Below are 15884 nucleotides of genomic sequence, written 5' to 3' on the forward strand. Positions count from 1 at the left end.
TTGGTTAGCAAGCTCTTTACTGTACTTATATAATTTAATCATTTGTACGCCATAGGCAGCAGACCTTTTTTAATGAAATTCAAGATATCTTGGCAGTTAACTGGTTAATCCTCAGATTAGCTGTAGGGCCTAGGAATTAAGTGTTCCCATTTTATGAATGAGAAAATTAAGGCTCAGAGAGATTAGGTAACTCAGCCAATGAGAACTAGCCAGTAGCAGACTGGTATGGGAAACAGGACAGTCAGAGTTTGAAGCTTGTGTTTTTAATCACTTCATGGAACTATTGCTCTGGTAAATGTCATCTTAGAGCAGGTAGAGCTGAGAGGAACCTAAAGATCTTGCTCACGTCTCTTGTTTTACAGACAAGGAAATAGAAGCTACTTGCCTAGGGCCATGTGTCTTTATGCTCTCTCTTAATAGTCTCTTGTTTAAGGCTTGACCATATTGGCTTGGACTCATGACTTGTCTAACATTCTTCTTCCTAGCCCTCGTCATATCTAATCAGTACGAGAATTTAACTGCCTGAACACTTTTCTATAGTTCTGGCAGCATTTCTCTCTTTGTTATATACCAGGTTCATATTTGAAAGACCTACCTAATAGGATGGTTGGATTAAATGAGTTATACATGTAAATAGAAAAATGACATGTAGCTCTCAGTAAATGTTAGGTAGTAATAATATTATTTAAAATTTTTTAATTAGTATAGGTTACATCAGCTTTCCGTAAAACTCTTGGAAATAAGATGAATAACATTTCATTTTGTGAGTTAAACATTTTGGTTTGCATGCACTATGAATCAAAAAAGAGATGTAACAACAGTTTAAAGAGAGAGGATTTGCTCCCAGGCCAGCAGGATTAAATTGTAGCTTGATGAACATTCTGGGCCCACCTACTAGTAAATCCTGTCCATGGACAGGTGCCCTTGTGTATATCACACCATTTCATTTCAAGTGGCAGATGCCTAACCCTGGGAAGCAGAGACTGAAAGCACTAAACATTTGAATCACTTAATGAGCTCTTCTAACTCTCAAAGTAAACTTCTAATTATAGTAGCTCCTCATGTAGTTTATCTGCATGGTAAAGCGGCATAGGCTGGACAACTTGAATATGTGGTTGCATATCCAGTTGTAAGTCTCACTGGAAATTAGTACATTAGCTTTCTGCTTTTACGTGTCATTCTTAGGAGCTCTGTTAATCCAGGTCTGCTCCTGATTAATAAATCCATTCTCTCTGTATTGACTAAGTGGGAGCTGAACTTACAAAACTGAGAGTCAAACCCTGGACCATGTTAGATGTACCAAGGTAATGATTCCCTCCCCCACCCTAATCAGTGTCTTAGATCTCTCAGTAACATTCGTCTTCCTAGCCCCAGTCTGATCTAACTAGTACAAGGTTTAACTGCCCCCAAGCACTTTTCTTTTCTATAGTTCTTGCCACATCTCTCCTTTTGTTATATACTTGGTATCCAGGTTCACATTTGAAATACAAATTCATCATAAATTTCAGACTGTGTTTCTAACTGAATCCTTTGTAGCTTGATTGATATTGTGGTCTTCTTCACCACTTTAGAGCTAGATTTCTGGGCAACGAATTGGATCTACTCTTTTTTGAGGACTCCACAGATGAATAGCATTCCATTTTGTGAGTTAAACATTTTGGGCAGGTCTCTCCCACTGCAACAAGCTTCAGAGCTGCTCCTGGGCCTCCCAGACTTGCTGACGCCATTAGCGGAGTCGCCCACCTGGAGCTACTCTGATAGTGATCAGAGATGCTGCATTTGTCATGTTGGGGTCTTTTTTTTTTTAACTCTACACCCCAAATTGTCGACATGGTTTTATGATCTACTAAACTTTAAAAGTATCTCTTTAAACAACAATGAATATATATCAAAAAATAATTATATTCCAATAAGTCTATAAAAAATTTCAGGTTAACAATAGAAATTACTTTAAAAATTTTTTATTTATTTTAATCATAACAGACATTCCTATTTTAAACATTTTTCTTTTCTTTTAAGAGGGAAGTGAGGCAGCAAATGTGGTTTAATGCACATGCTCAGAGGGTTAGTCAAAGAGCCCTAGAAGTGTGTTTTGAACCAGAGTTTGAGACAAGGTATAGATATGCACTGGTGAAAAAGAAGTGGTCAGAAAAAAAGGGAACGAGGACCAATTATGTACTGGGGAGCTATGTCAGAAGGAGGGGGAATGGATGCCAACAACAACAAAAAAGATGTCCATTGCAGGAGAGTTAAGTGGCCACTTGGCTGGAATGGAGAAGACATGTTGGGGAGCAGGGATTGGTAAAGTTCTGAGATGTAGATTCACAGCCTTGCTACCTCTATTTTGCCTGGATATTGTGCTGGATCCTAAAGGGAAACTAAATAAGTGAAAGAGACAGCGCTGGACCTATAGGAATTTACAATCTTGCTGATGAGACAGGGCAACAGGAAGGTAGAGGAGCAGCTTTGGAAGCCAGTGAGAGGGGCTTGGCTATTACATAGTGTGTGAGGGGAGGAACCTTGGAGAGTCTCATGTGTCACCTGCCTCTCTCATCCACTCAGGAGGCAGCGGTCTGGGCTGGGAAAGATCAAACCCAGCGCGTGGCTACATTTCAAAAATCAGTTTTTGTAGCGATAGCTAATCAATTAGCAAAAGAGCTTTTCCCCCCCACACAGAACTATTTTGAACCACTTTAGAAAAAGAAAAGAAAAGGCTGCCTAAAATCTTCTGTCCACAATGAACAATTAATGGAAAATCACTGGTTTGCTTTTGCAAACAGTACCGAGTGTCAGTCACTTCAGGCTGTTTTCCAACTTTATAGTAAATCTTTATACTAAAACCAATTTAGGGAGCTATTTGGTCCACCGGCATTTTCAGTGGAAAGATGATATGGGTAGACCGGAATAACATTTTCTTTTTTACACCAAAATATTAGCAAGGTACTCAATGGCTCCACTTGGATACTGTCATTTTCAAAAATAAAGGAAAGATAAGTTGCTTATGGAAACATTTTGAATTATATTTAAAATAGTGTAGCTTTATAATAGTTAAGCTGATAAATAATTCAGGTTTTGCCTATAGTGTATCAGTTTAGCTTCATCTTGGATCATACCTAAGAGAGAAAGTTTCCAGATTCTTGCTGGCTGTCTTCTAAGTCTTCCAGTAGCTGTTTGGTCTTATGTTGCAGGAATGTCCATTTTATTTCTTCCCTTTCTTTTTCTTCTTCTTGTCATCTGCCTTGCTGCTACTTCCAGACTGTTCTGTGAATTCCATCGTCTCCACTGGCATTGCCATGGGAGGCCTTCGGAGGTCCTTGGTTTCCTGGGGTGACATCTGAGGCATATTTAAATGCCTCACAACATTCCAGGGCTTATATGGGCTTTGACCCACCTGGATTGGTGGTAGGTCTCGGAAAGGGACCAGTACAAACACTACAGGAACCCTGAGGCCTGGAGTCAGACTGGGTGGTGATTGTCCACTTGTCCCTGGCGGAGACTGTCCCGGAAAGGCACTGATGAAAGGGTAGCTTTCTAAAGCTGCCTGAGCGGTTCCGTGCGGATCCTCCTTTGCCTGGGGCAGAACATCAGTGAAGTAAGGTTTCACTCCTGTGATGGCATTGATCTCATACGCATTGTGCCTGTCCGCCAGTGCTCTCCCAGTTAAAATGGGTTGGAAAACAGTTGATCCCAAGATACCGCTCACAAAGTGGTTGAGGAGAAAATGCCAGATGCCACCACTTATTGGGCTCAAAGTGACCTTCGGCCAGAGACTCGCTAGGCTCCGGAGAGCTTCGCGGTTCCAGGCCGAGGCGGGAAAGTCAGGGTCAGTGTGGTAGAGCTGAGAGAAGTAGATGCTAAGAGTGACATCCGGGTACGTCGTCAGGAAATTGTACATCTTGCTGATGCAGCAGTGGTCAGCTTCATTACAGGGGGAGTGGTTGGAATACAGAATGATGTGCCGGATGCCGCCGTTGTTGTATATGGCCCAGTCAAAATAACCATTCGTCTCAAACAGCATCGATTCTGGATGGGTACTGTTCGTCGTGCAACTGCTCGCGTGGCCCTTTTGCACCAGGCCTCCAGTAGAAGTTTTCAGTTCATAAAACGTGAGGTGCTTTGTTTGAGGATAGGTGGGTCCGTAAGGGAATCCAAAAATCTGATAAAATTCTGTGTGGGAAACTCTTGCTTCTTCGCCTGTCCGAATATGGTAAGGACAGTTAGCGCACTCTAGAGAGAAGCTTAGCCAGTAATAAGGTTTTACTATTGTCCCACGATTGGCTAGGTGTTCCTCATATAATGGCTCCATTGCTAGTTTTGTTGTCTCCTAGCTGGAATCCTAAACAAGGAAGAGAGAATATATGTAAAACCAGTGCAGGAAGAACTAAAGACAGCGCATTTATTTACTGAGTCATATTTTTCTTTAAAGCAGGTGGTGTGATAACCATGGTAGCATTTTGAGTCTAAAGGATAATGATATACATCCATAGATTAGAAAGCTCAGGATTCAGCTTTGTTGAGACTCCTAAGGAGGGGAGGAGGCAAAAGAGAAAGGCTTTATACATTACCTGTTTCATAGATTCTGAGGCAGTAGAGCAAATGGGTTAACAGTGCAAGTTCTAGAAACAGACTTGTTGCAAATCAGGGCCCTGCCGCTTATCAGCTTAGGGGTTTTTGGCAAGTTATTTAACATCCGGGAGCTTTCTTGTCTGTAAAATGAGGCTCAGAATAGTTCCTACCCCATAAGGTTATCTTGAGGGTTGAATGATAGATAAATATGCAAAGCTTTATGAAGGGCCCAACACATAGTAAGGTCTCGATAAACACTTAGCTCTCAATAGTAATAGCACAAGTCCTAGGGTTATCTAGACGATTCTTGTTTAGGAAAGTCCAATGAAATAAACAGTGGTTTTGCATTTGTTTGTAATGTTCTTTGTCTCTTTTCCGAATATGATAGAGTCTAGCATATCATGTAGAGGTGTTGCGTGTGCTTGCGTCTCAAATCAGCTATTTCTTCTAATCATCCTATATAATAAAAGGCTAATATGCAAATCGACTGGAAGGCGAAACTACCAGTGGCTATGATGTGCACTGACCACCAGGGGGCAGATGCTCAATGCAGGAGCTGCTCCTGGGTGGTCAATGTGCTCCCACAGGGGGAGTGCTGCTCAGCCAGAAGCCCTGAGCTGGGTTCACGGCTGGCGACTGCAGCAGCAGTGGTGGGAGCCTGTCCCGCCTCTGGGGCAGCGCTAAGGACATCTGACTGCCAGCTTAGACATCTCTTGAGGGCTCCCAGACTGTGAGAGGGCGCAGGCTGGGCTGAGGGCCACCCCCCTCCCCCAGTGCACGAATTTCGTGCACCTGGCCTCTAGTTGACAATATGTTGGAAGTGGTTATCCTTTTGGGAATATGATCATGGAATCTATTTACTTGCTAGAGACTTCTTGTAGAAGTGCCAGGTGAGTATTCTTTGGGTCATGGATATGCATTCATCAACATTTGAGAGTTTTATTTCCAGTGGGTGGGTCTTGTTAGAGTAATTTAGAAACTTTACTATTCTAAAAGCAATAGGGTTCTTAGGATATTTCAGATAGTTTCTGGGATGTTAAAACTGAACTGTTAAGATCTTTAAGTAATTATTTTTCCTTTAAAAATATTTCTTCAGTTATCATTATTCCAAAGCAACAACATAGGCATTATAATATAGTTTAAAAGTATTGTAAAATAACTTTTTATTATATAAGTATTACATGTTTCTTGTAGAGTTTTTATAATACAGATACATAAAGGAAAAATAAAAACTCATGCCAGTTTGTATCAGTTTCCATTTCCATTGCCATTGACAGCTCTATTCCCCCAGTCTTTTTGGTATGTGTGCTTGTTATGCCAACATAAATAAAACCATGTTTTATATTTTGCTTTTTCACTTAGTATTGTGTCATGAACATTTTCCTATGTTATTAAAATTCTTCAAAAAGCACAGTATCCACGTCTTATTACATAACTATAGCATTCAGGTTCTTGTCTCTTGTTGTTATTATAAGTAACACTTTGATGAATATTTCTTTAAATAAATCGTTTATATGTCTGACTCTTTTCTTTAATGTAGATCACTAGAAGTCATATGACTAGATCAAACACATCATTTCCTAGGAGGAGAATTACGTTCCCAGATTCCCTCAGTCAGTGCTGTATTTGATCTCCAGACTGAAACCTGCAGAGTTCCTTGTATAATCCCATTTTTGGCAGAAAATATTTTCGGGCCTCAATCCAGCTCTAGATGGAATGTGACTTTACTCATGTCACCATCATCCTAATGGCTAGTCTCTCGGCAGTAACCCTGGGCACCACACCCGTCACACTCCAGACTCCTCCTAACCTCTGTCGTGTCACCTTAGTCCGCAGGATTGAGGGTTGCCTCAGTTTCCTCCGGAGCATTGCATTTTCCCGCTGGAACTGAATCCCTGCCGAGGCTTCCTTGACCTTGCACAGCTTTTCCTCGGGGCCCTGGACTCTTTCTGCTTAACCCTTGGCCACAGGCGGACCACCTGGGACCTGACACCATCTCACCCTGATCCTGAGCGCTGTTTTCTCCCAGCATCCCTGCTCTCTCGGTCTTACCCATGGGACTGGGTCTCTCTGAATATCGTGCTGAAACCAAGCCCAAAGTCTCTCTTTCTTTTGACTCTTGTGCCCTGGATCTGGCCTGCCATTGGGTGGCATACCTGATATCCGGGTTACTACTCAAATTATAATTTCAAGTCACCCATAGAAAACTTACAGATTGATTTGGCTAAAATATTATGGAAGCTGTACCAAGAGGCCCTTTTCTGCTTTTTTTGGGGGGGGGGGTGAGTGGAGTTAACTCTATATAATGGTCCCAGAATTACCCTTTTGGGACGCAGAGGTCTTTGTGTCTTTTGAGATTCTTGCTGATAGCGAACTCAGGTGTCACCCGACCCTGACTCCCTACTGGCGAGGTCTTCACTTTTTCAGTCTTCGTTTGGGATTGTTCTTTGATCTCTCTCATCTGAAGGGGAGCAGGAGAGACCTCCTGGCCCCTTTGAACTCTGGCACAATTGGTGGTTCATATCAATTAGCCATTGAGCACAGACTGTCTTGTATCGTTAACTTTTGGTGTCTGTCCTTTCATTCTCCCCTCATCAGGCAGATACAGGCTCTGGTTAGCCCAGGACCTACCTCAGGAACCTGGATTGGTCACAGGCGGGTTGGCTGACTTGTTTCCCAGCATCCTGTGTCCCTATCACCTAGTCCAGTGATGGCGAACCTATGACACGCGTGTCAGAGGTGACACGCAAACTCATTTTTTGGGTTGATTTTTCTTTGTTAAATGGCATTTAAATATATAAAATAAATATCAAAAATATAAATCTTTGTTTGACTATGGTTGCAAATATCAAAAAATTTCTATATGTGACACGGCACCAGAGTTAAGTTAGGGTTTTTCAAAATGCTGACACGCCGAGCTCAAAAGGTTCGCCATCACTGACCTAGTCCTTTTCTTTCTTTTTTAAAAAAGTAAATCTTTATATGGAGTTGGGGGGATGAGAAGAGATAAACCAAAGGACTTATGTACTTAATATGCATAAGCCCATGGACAGGGGCAATAGGGTAGTGAAGACCTGGGGTGGGTGAGTAGGGGCGGGGAGGAAGGGGGTAAAGGGGGAGGGGAATGGGAGATATCTGTAATACTATCAACAATAAAAAATATATTAAAAATAAATTAAATCTTTATTGTTGAAAGTATTACATATGTTTCCCTTCCCCCGCTCCCCCTTGACCCCTTCTAGCCCGCCCCCACCCCCTGCCCCAGGCCTTCACCACCCTATGGTCTGTGTCCACACCTGGTCCTTTTCCTTCTGGTTTGTGCTTCCAAACGCAGATCTATGGGCAGTGAGGAGCAGGGAGCTGCATAACCAGCTCTGTCATCCGGTTGTGAGTGGCCCCTGGACTGCGGCCGTGGGAGGACGGCTTGCCTTACTTTAACATAAATGAGACAATCTGCTGTCTTTTCACCAGCTAGGATTAGCGAGTGCTGCTAAAGCACAGTTTGCACTGGAGTAATGGGGGAATGGAGTTTGCCTTTCCCAATCTGTGCGCAATCTGTTAGCAGCTAAAAACAAACGTTAGCAATTCTAATTACCGTCATTTTGTCTCCAGGCTTGGATCGCACTCCAGGTGTTCTGGGAGATGGTTCATTTTCTTCTTTTTTCCCTCTTTAAATTCGAGGCCCCGTTTCAAATAGCTTCAGACGACGGTTGTACTGTAAAGATTCACCTTCTGTATCGGTTCAGGACTCTCTCACGCTGCTGTGTGTCTGTTAGTTCACTTGAACTTTGCTGTCCCAAGTTAGAAAGAACTCGCTGAGGTGTGGCTGCTTCTAAGAACCCTGTTGAATTGGTGCCATGGCAACGTTTGCAGAGTAGCTACTGCTAGGATACAGCTCTGACACTTAGTACTTTATTTGCATTTCAAACCACCTGTTCCAAAGATGAAAATATACATGAACACATATTCCAGTCTGGATGAAAGTGTAACATTTGACTGCTTAAATGAACTGTTGGGCTCCCCCGCGCCCCCAAGGCTGTTAGAATCAAGTTCTGAGGTCATGCTGCTCAGCACCTTTGTCCTGATCTAGTATAGGTTCCAGGCTTGGTGTCTGGACAAGATTTGTTGGTTGTGTGGCCTGTGGAGGCTCCAGGGCCTCCGTAAAAGGCTTCCCCTTCAGAGAGAGGGAGGCACCTGTGAGAGGAAGCAGAGACTTGACTTCCCCAAAGGGAGGCACTTTCTGCTAACAGACCCACAGTCCCCGAAGGGGGAGCTCTTTATTTTGTCCAAACCTGGGTTAGTATGTACTAGCGCCCGTGGTCGGCAAACTGCGGCTCGCGAGCCACATGCGGCTCTTTGGCCTTAGGAGTACCCTAATTAAGTTAATAGCAATGTACCTACCTATATAGTTTAAGTTTAAAAAATTTGGCTCTCCAAAGAAATTTCAATCATTGTACTGTTGACTAATGAGTTTGCCGACCACTGGTCTAGCCGTTTCCTTCCCCTTCCATGTTCCCTGGGCGGCTCTTGCTATTGATATGTGCGTGGTTCCCTCCAGTTGAAGACACAGTTGTGGCCCTTTTTCTGAGGCTGATGGGAGAGCCACTCGTCCTTGTCTGTTCTCTCCCCTGCCCCCTTCATCTCCACACCGTCTCCTAGGACACTCGACATGTGGGTCGTCATGATTACACCCTTGGATATTCCCTTTTCTCTCCCTCAGGCCACTTGAGCGAGTGAGCGATGGTCACTACTATGTATGTATGCTGCTCTGACAATTCCCATCCGGGTGGTGGCAGCACCTAGAAGGCTTCCTGCAGCAGCCTCACCAAGTCTTCCTTGTCTCTTAGACTTCGTCTCCACAACAGCAACAGGCCTTCCTCCTCCAGAGGGCGCCTTCTAGCCTGGCTGTTTTATGTTGATCTCCATGCCTTTATTTTTTTCTTTCTTTCTTGATTAAGGTATTACATATGTGTCCTTATCCCCCCACACCCCCCTCCCCCGATCTCTGTGCCTTTTAAGGGTCTCTGGTGTATTTGTTAACTCCTCAGCTAGTTATTTTTCATTACGTTTTCCTACAGGCTTTCTTCTGTACACGTTCACTCTGTTGCATCCCACTCCTTCCCAACCATTTGCAGTGATCACGCCTTTACTGTTCCCACGTCTTGCTTCCAATCTCATAGTATCTCTTAACTCAATTAACTTGTAAATATTAAACCAAAAGCTGATCCTCAAAGTTCACCTTTTATTTAACCTTAATAAATGATATTCCATTTAAAACTATTAACTTAAAAATAAGCCTGTATCCACTAGTATCTTTACCAATTACATTTTAGGGTGATTTTAGATATAGGCAACTCCAAGTAGCCACCATTAGAAAAACAGCTCTATTAAGGTATAATTGCCAAATAAAAATTGTATATTGTTAAGGTGTACAACTACATCTTCTGATATATTTACACATAGTGAAATAATCACAGCAATCATTCTAACTAACATATCCATCACCTCATAGAGTTGTCTTTTTAGGGTGTATGTGTGAACATGTAAGATCTAACCCCTTAGCAAATTTCAAGTATTCAATACAGTATTGTTAATGTAGTCACCATACTCTACATTAGATCTCCAGAACGTATTCATCTTGCATAACTGAAACTTTATACCCTTTGACCAACACCACTCCCCTCTCCCCTCCCCCAACTCCTGGCAACCACCATTCTATTCTAGGCTTCTATGAGTATGACTATTTTAAACCCCACATATAAATGAGATCATGCAGTTTTTATCTGTTACTGGTTTTTACACTTAGCATAATATTCTCCAGGTTCATCCATGTTGTTGCAAATGGCAGGATTTCCTTTTTCAGGCTGAGTAATATTCCATTGTATGCATACACCACATTTGCTTGGTCCATTCATCTGTCAATGTCATTTTGGTTGTTTCCATATCTTGACTGTTGTGAATAACAGTGCAATGACTATGGGAGTGCAGATATCTCTTTGAGATCCTGATTACAATTCTTTTGGGAAAATACCTGGAAGTGGGCTTGCTAAACCACATTGTAGTTCTGTTTTAAATTTTTGGAGAAAACGCCATACTGTTTTCCATAATGGCTTCACCAGTTACATCCCCACTAACAGTATACAAGGGTTTGCTTTTCCATGGCCTCAACAATACTTTTGTCTTTTTTATATTGGCCACTCTTGCAGATGTGAGGTGATATCTCATGGTGGTGTTGATTTGCATCCCTCATGATTAGTGATACTTGAGCACCTTTTTACATCTCTGTAGGCCATTTGTATGTCTTCTTTTGAGCAATGTATAATCAAGTTATTTGTTGCCCTTTTTAAAATCAGTTTTTGTGTGTGCTTCCCCCCCCCCTCCATTGAGTCGTATGAGTTCCTTATATACCTTGGCTCTTACCCCTTATCAGATATGTTGTTTGCAAATATTTTCTGCCACTCTGTAGGTTGCCTTTTCACTATGTTAAATTTCATTGGCTATGTATATATATTGCCATATATATTCTCACTTGTCTACTTTTGTTTTTGATGCCTGAGCTTTTGGTGTATATAATTCACGTAGCAGTAACAAACTAGATGAAACTGATGAAAAAGAGCAATCACAAAATAAAGACCTGCAGAGAACTCAGTAGATTTCATGAAGCTCACTAAGGACTTAGTGGGAAAGATGGGATAAGATAAGTGTTAGTGTTGAGGGGAAAGGGAGAGCTTGAAGCTTTGGGTCATAAGCCAAATGGCCACAGGGTGGCAGTACAGTCTTAACAGCAAGGACACTGGTGGATGACCCTTAGTTTGCTGAAACCACAGACTTTCGAATCTCTCCATGTTGTTTTCCCCCATTATCCTAGGGAAACGAAAACAGATGTTTAGACTCAAAGTTAACTCCTTAACTTAAGCTGAGGGAAAGTGCAGGGTGGAGGCAGCATCTTTATTCCCAAAGGTATAAATAATCTAAAAAAGGTTTCAAATGATCTGAGGGGAAGAACCAATTTAGTTTCCAAACCACTAATTTTGTAAAATTCAATGAAAATGATTGTATAGGGAAAAAAATCAACAAAAAATACATAGAAAACATGAGCCCATTAAAAAAATTAGCTCAACAGATAAATGTGTATGCAATTTCATAATTACATTTCAACAGTTATCTATTTTTGTGAAGCACATTGTTTAGTTCAGCTGGCTCTTTTTCTTTTTTTTTCATAGAAGGATTTTCTCAATGAAGGAAGCAGTGTGTTGCTTTATGTTCTGACTTAAGCTCCTTAATCTGTGAGCTATTCTAGAACCTTCTTCTATAAAGATTTAAACTCTAAATCACATTTTCTGATATAGATCATACAGGGTCATCTCTTATTTCTATAAATATTTTTAAATAGTTACTCTTATTTTCTGTGCTTATCTTGTTCACACTGGTAGCAAGTATGGCTGGGCCCTGGTTCACAGACTTAGCTTTGAGTGATATTGCTTTCATGTCCTTCTTCTACCCCATTTAAGTCACTATTAGAGAGTGATTTTACTTCCTAAATTAACTAAATTTTATTTATGTTAATTCCTCTAGCTAGCTTATATACAGATGGCGAAGAACTTAAATGAGAATATCATTTGTTGAACCGATGAACATTTACTGAATGCCTACTCTGTGCCAAAAATTTTACATGCCTCACATCCCGAAGAGCCGGGTATTATTACAATTTCCATTTACAGATAAGGAAACTGAGGTTAAGAGTGTTTTTTTAAAAATATATTTTATTGATTTTTCAGAGAAAGGAAGGGAGAGAGATAGAGAGTTAGAAACATCGATGAGAGAGAAACATCGATCAGCTGCCTCCTGCACATCTCCTACTGGGGAGGTGCCCGCAACCCAGGTACATGCCCTTGACCGAAATCGAACCTGGGACCTTTCAGTCCGCAGGCCGACGCTCTATCCATTGAGCCAAACCGGTTTCGGCGAGGTTAAGAGTGTTTAATATTTAAGATAACATAGCTAGTAACTGATAGAGCTGGGATTTGAACCCAGAGCACGTTAGAACTCTTTTTCTTTATACCGTGATCCAGCCATCACATCCTACTTTTTGAGCAAATAGAAAATAATTTCAAATTTGTGACCTAATCTTAAGATAAATGGAAAAAATAATATTTTAAAAGTGAGACAATGATAAAATCAAGAAAGAGAAGAAAATATAGAAAAATGATAAGATGATAAGTATGTAGGGGGAAACAGCTGAACATGTTTCTGGCAAGAGGGAAGAATTAAAACATCGACTTCAATGAGGTATAATTTACATATAAAATACACCCACTTTAAGCGTACAGTGTTTTGAGTTTTGACAAATGTATGTTCTCATGTTACCACCACTGCAATAAAAATATAGAACATTTCCATCAACCCTAAATTTCCCCTGGGTCCCTTCCTTTCCCGTGAATCACCCTCCCACATGGCCTTAGGGAAGTGCTATCTTTTTGCCGTTACTGTAGATTACATGTGTTTTTTCCAAAGTGTCACATAAATGGAATCATAAAGTACTAGTATACTTTGGCACTTTTCGCTTATTTCTCAGGATAACGTTTTTGAGATTCACCCATGCGACTGTATCTATCAGTTGTCTGTTCCTTTTTAATATTGAATAACACTTCATTGTATAGCTGTGCTATAATTTATCTATTCATCTGTTCATGGACTTTTGTATTGTTTCTAGTTTGGGGCCATGATGAAAAACCTGTGAACGTGTGCAAGCCTTTGTGTAGACATCTGCTTCCATTTCTCTTGGACAAATACTTCGGACTGGAATTGCTAGGTTGTATAGCAAATGCATCTCACCTTCTAGGAACTTTTCAGGTGGTTCCGAACAGGTCTCCCTAAGCTGTGTCACTTCGGCATCTGAATTATTTTGAGCTGAAGGCGATTGAGACCCTGCGGGATCACAGGAAACTTTTTTATACCTCCCTTAAAGAACTTAAATTAGGCGCCTTTCCCATAGTAAGAATTATGACCAGAGATAACTTCTTATGACCTATGTAGAGGGCAGGGAACACATCTCATTCCTGAACATCTGCTCTTATCGTCCTGTGAATAGCCTCCCTCCCCTCGGAAGCCCCAAGGCGCCTGACCTCATCCTTCGCTCAAAATGTCATATACCCTCCTTTTACCTCTCTGTCTCTGAATTTCTTATATATGTGGGTCTCTGACTCACTCATGTATGTCAGGTTCCCATACATGAGTATGTAATTACATTTGGTAATTTTCTCTTGTTAATCTAATCTGTGTCTTGTAGGTTTAAGTAATAGACCAGCTGCAAGAAGGGTAGAGGAACATTTCTTCCTCCTTAACATTGTTTTCAATAGTTATTTGTTATTTAATGTTTCCATTAGCAACATAAAGGTATGGAAAGATATTCCAGTTGCTCACATCCTTGCCAACACTTGGTATTGTCAGTGAAAGGTATTTAATTGATCAATTTTAGAAAAACCAGTTTCTTTCAAGCTTGTCATCTGATGGGGAAGGAGTGAACATTGGATGGGATTCTGCAGTACTTCTGTTTCTTCATTTAGATAACTAATCCCCAATAAATGTTCAAGGTCACCATACTTATCAACAAATTTCATATTTAAGTTATCGATGCTTTCAGCTCCTTTTGTCCCAGGCTCTTTCAAATGAAGTCATTAACAGTGCTGAAATCAGTGCTGAGCTGAGTTTAGTTCAATTTTGTCCCTCAATTAAGACAGAATATGTGGAAGCTGAGAGAAAATATTATGGGCCTAGAGGATATGGTGAGCTCTGAAAATCCTCCAAGTAGAAACTGCCATGATCTCTTGAAACATTTATGTTGACTCTTCTCATTTATTCTATGACTTTTAATTTTCAAGGTCACCATACTTAGCAACAAATTTCATATTTAAGTTATCGATGCTTTCAGCTCCTGTTGTGATTCCTAGTATTCATTTTTAAAAAATACGTTTTTATTGATTTTACAGAGAGAGTAAAGGAGAGGGAGAGAGAAACATTGATCAGTTGCCTCCTGCACGCACCCCAACAGGGGACCAAACGCAAAACCTGGGCATGTGCTCTGGCCGGGAATTGAACCTGCAACCTTTTGGTGCATAGGATGATGCTCAATCAACTGACAGACGCCAGTATTTAACTGTCAGTGCTGTATTCCTGGTATTTTCTCTGGGACAATCATCTTGTTCTCTACTTTCCTCTACAGATCTGTTAATCTACTCTTTAATCCACTTATTGAGTTATTGAAATCAATGAATATATTTATCCTTTATAGTTTTATTTTGTGTCTGTATTTTCCTCCATTTTTATATTTTTGGTTTTTACAAAATCTTTAATTATTTCAATGTTATCATATAGTCTGCAACAAATAATTCTATTAGCTAAAGTTCTTGGAGGCTTAACTTTCCTTTCAGTTATTCCTCCTACTCTTGCTGATGGTGGATTGTTCCTTTGGGTGCTGTAAAGTGTTGTTTTTGAAGTCATGCTTGGTGGGGATTCTGTGTGGCCTCACAGAAGCCTGTCTCTCTAGAGCGAAGGTTCTCAATCTTTTCTGCACATTAGAACTACCTAGTGAGCTTTTAAAAATTAGGGCGGCAGGTTGAGCCCCAGATCAGTTAACTCAGATACTCCAGGTGTGAGACTGAGGCATTCGTGTTTTTAAAGCTCCAGAGTCAAGGCTGAGAATCACTGCTCTAGAGAGAATTTGCCTTTAATTTTTACAGGCACTGTGAGTGTGTTTCCAGCCCTGGATCACTTTCATAGCTATTTCTCAGGTCTGGGTTCCTGAACTACATAGGTAATATAATTTTTTTAACAGTAAAAAAATATTTTTAATAGAGAATCGCAACAAAGCCAATTGGATTCTTTTTGTTTGTTTTCCCCCCAACATTTTTGAGGAATAATTGACAACTATAAGTGTATATAGTTAAAGTATAAAATGTGATGGTTTTATATACGTATAAATTGTGGAATGATTACTAAGAACAAGTATCTTAATGCACCTTACATAGTTAACTTTTTTATTTTTATTTTTTGTGGTGAGAATGCTTAAGATCTACTCTCAGCAACTTTCATGTATATAACAAATACACAATACCATATATAACAAATACACAATGCCATATTTTTAATAGCTGTACATTAGATCTGTAGAATTTATAAGTTTGTACCCTTTGACCACATCTTCCTATTTCTCCCTTTCCCTAACCCTTCATAACCACCACTCTATTTTGTTTCGATGAAATCAGCTTAAAAAAATATATTCCACATATAAATAATACCTTGCAATATTTATCCTTCTC

General features: G+C 40.6%; 1 protein-coding gene across 1 annotated transcript; it reads right to left on the reverse strand.

Moving 5' to 3' along the window:
- Positions 1 to 3199: 3199 nt before the first annotated feature.
- On the reverse strand, positions 3200 to 4306 carry APOBEC4 (apolipoprotein B mRNA editing enzyme catalytic polypeptide like 4). Its single transcript, XM_023754728.1, has one exon. The coding sequence runs from the start codon at positions 4304 to 4306 to the stop codon at positions 3200 to 3202; it is 1107 nt and encodes a 368-aa protein (XP_023610496.1).
- Between the last annotated feature and the right edge of the window lie 11578 nt (positions 4307 to 15884).

The sequence above is a fragment of the Myotis lucifugus genome, unplaced genomic scaffold (assembly GCF_000147115.1).
Source record: "Myotis lucifugus unplaced genomic scaffold, Myoluc2.0 scaffold_65, whole genome shotgun sequence".
Classification (NCBI taxonomy): Eukaryota; Metazoa; Chordata; class Mammalia; order Chiroptera; family Vespertilionidae; genus Myotis; species Myotis lucifugus.

What these genes read in the sequence shown, in the direction of transcription:
- APOBEC4 (XM_023754728.1), bottom strand. Translation starts at nt 4,306, where the DNA reads ATGGAGCCATTATATGAGGAACACCTAGCCAATCGTGGGACAATAGTA.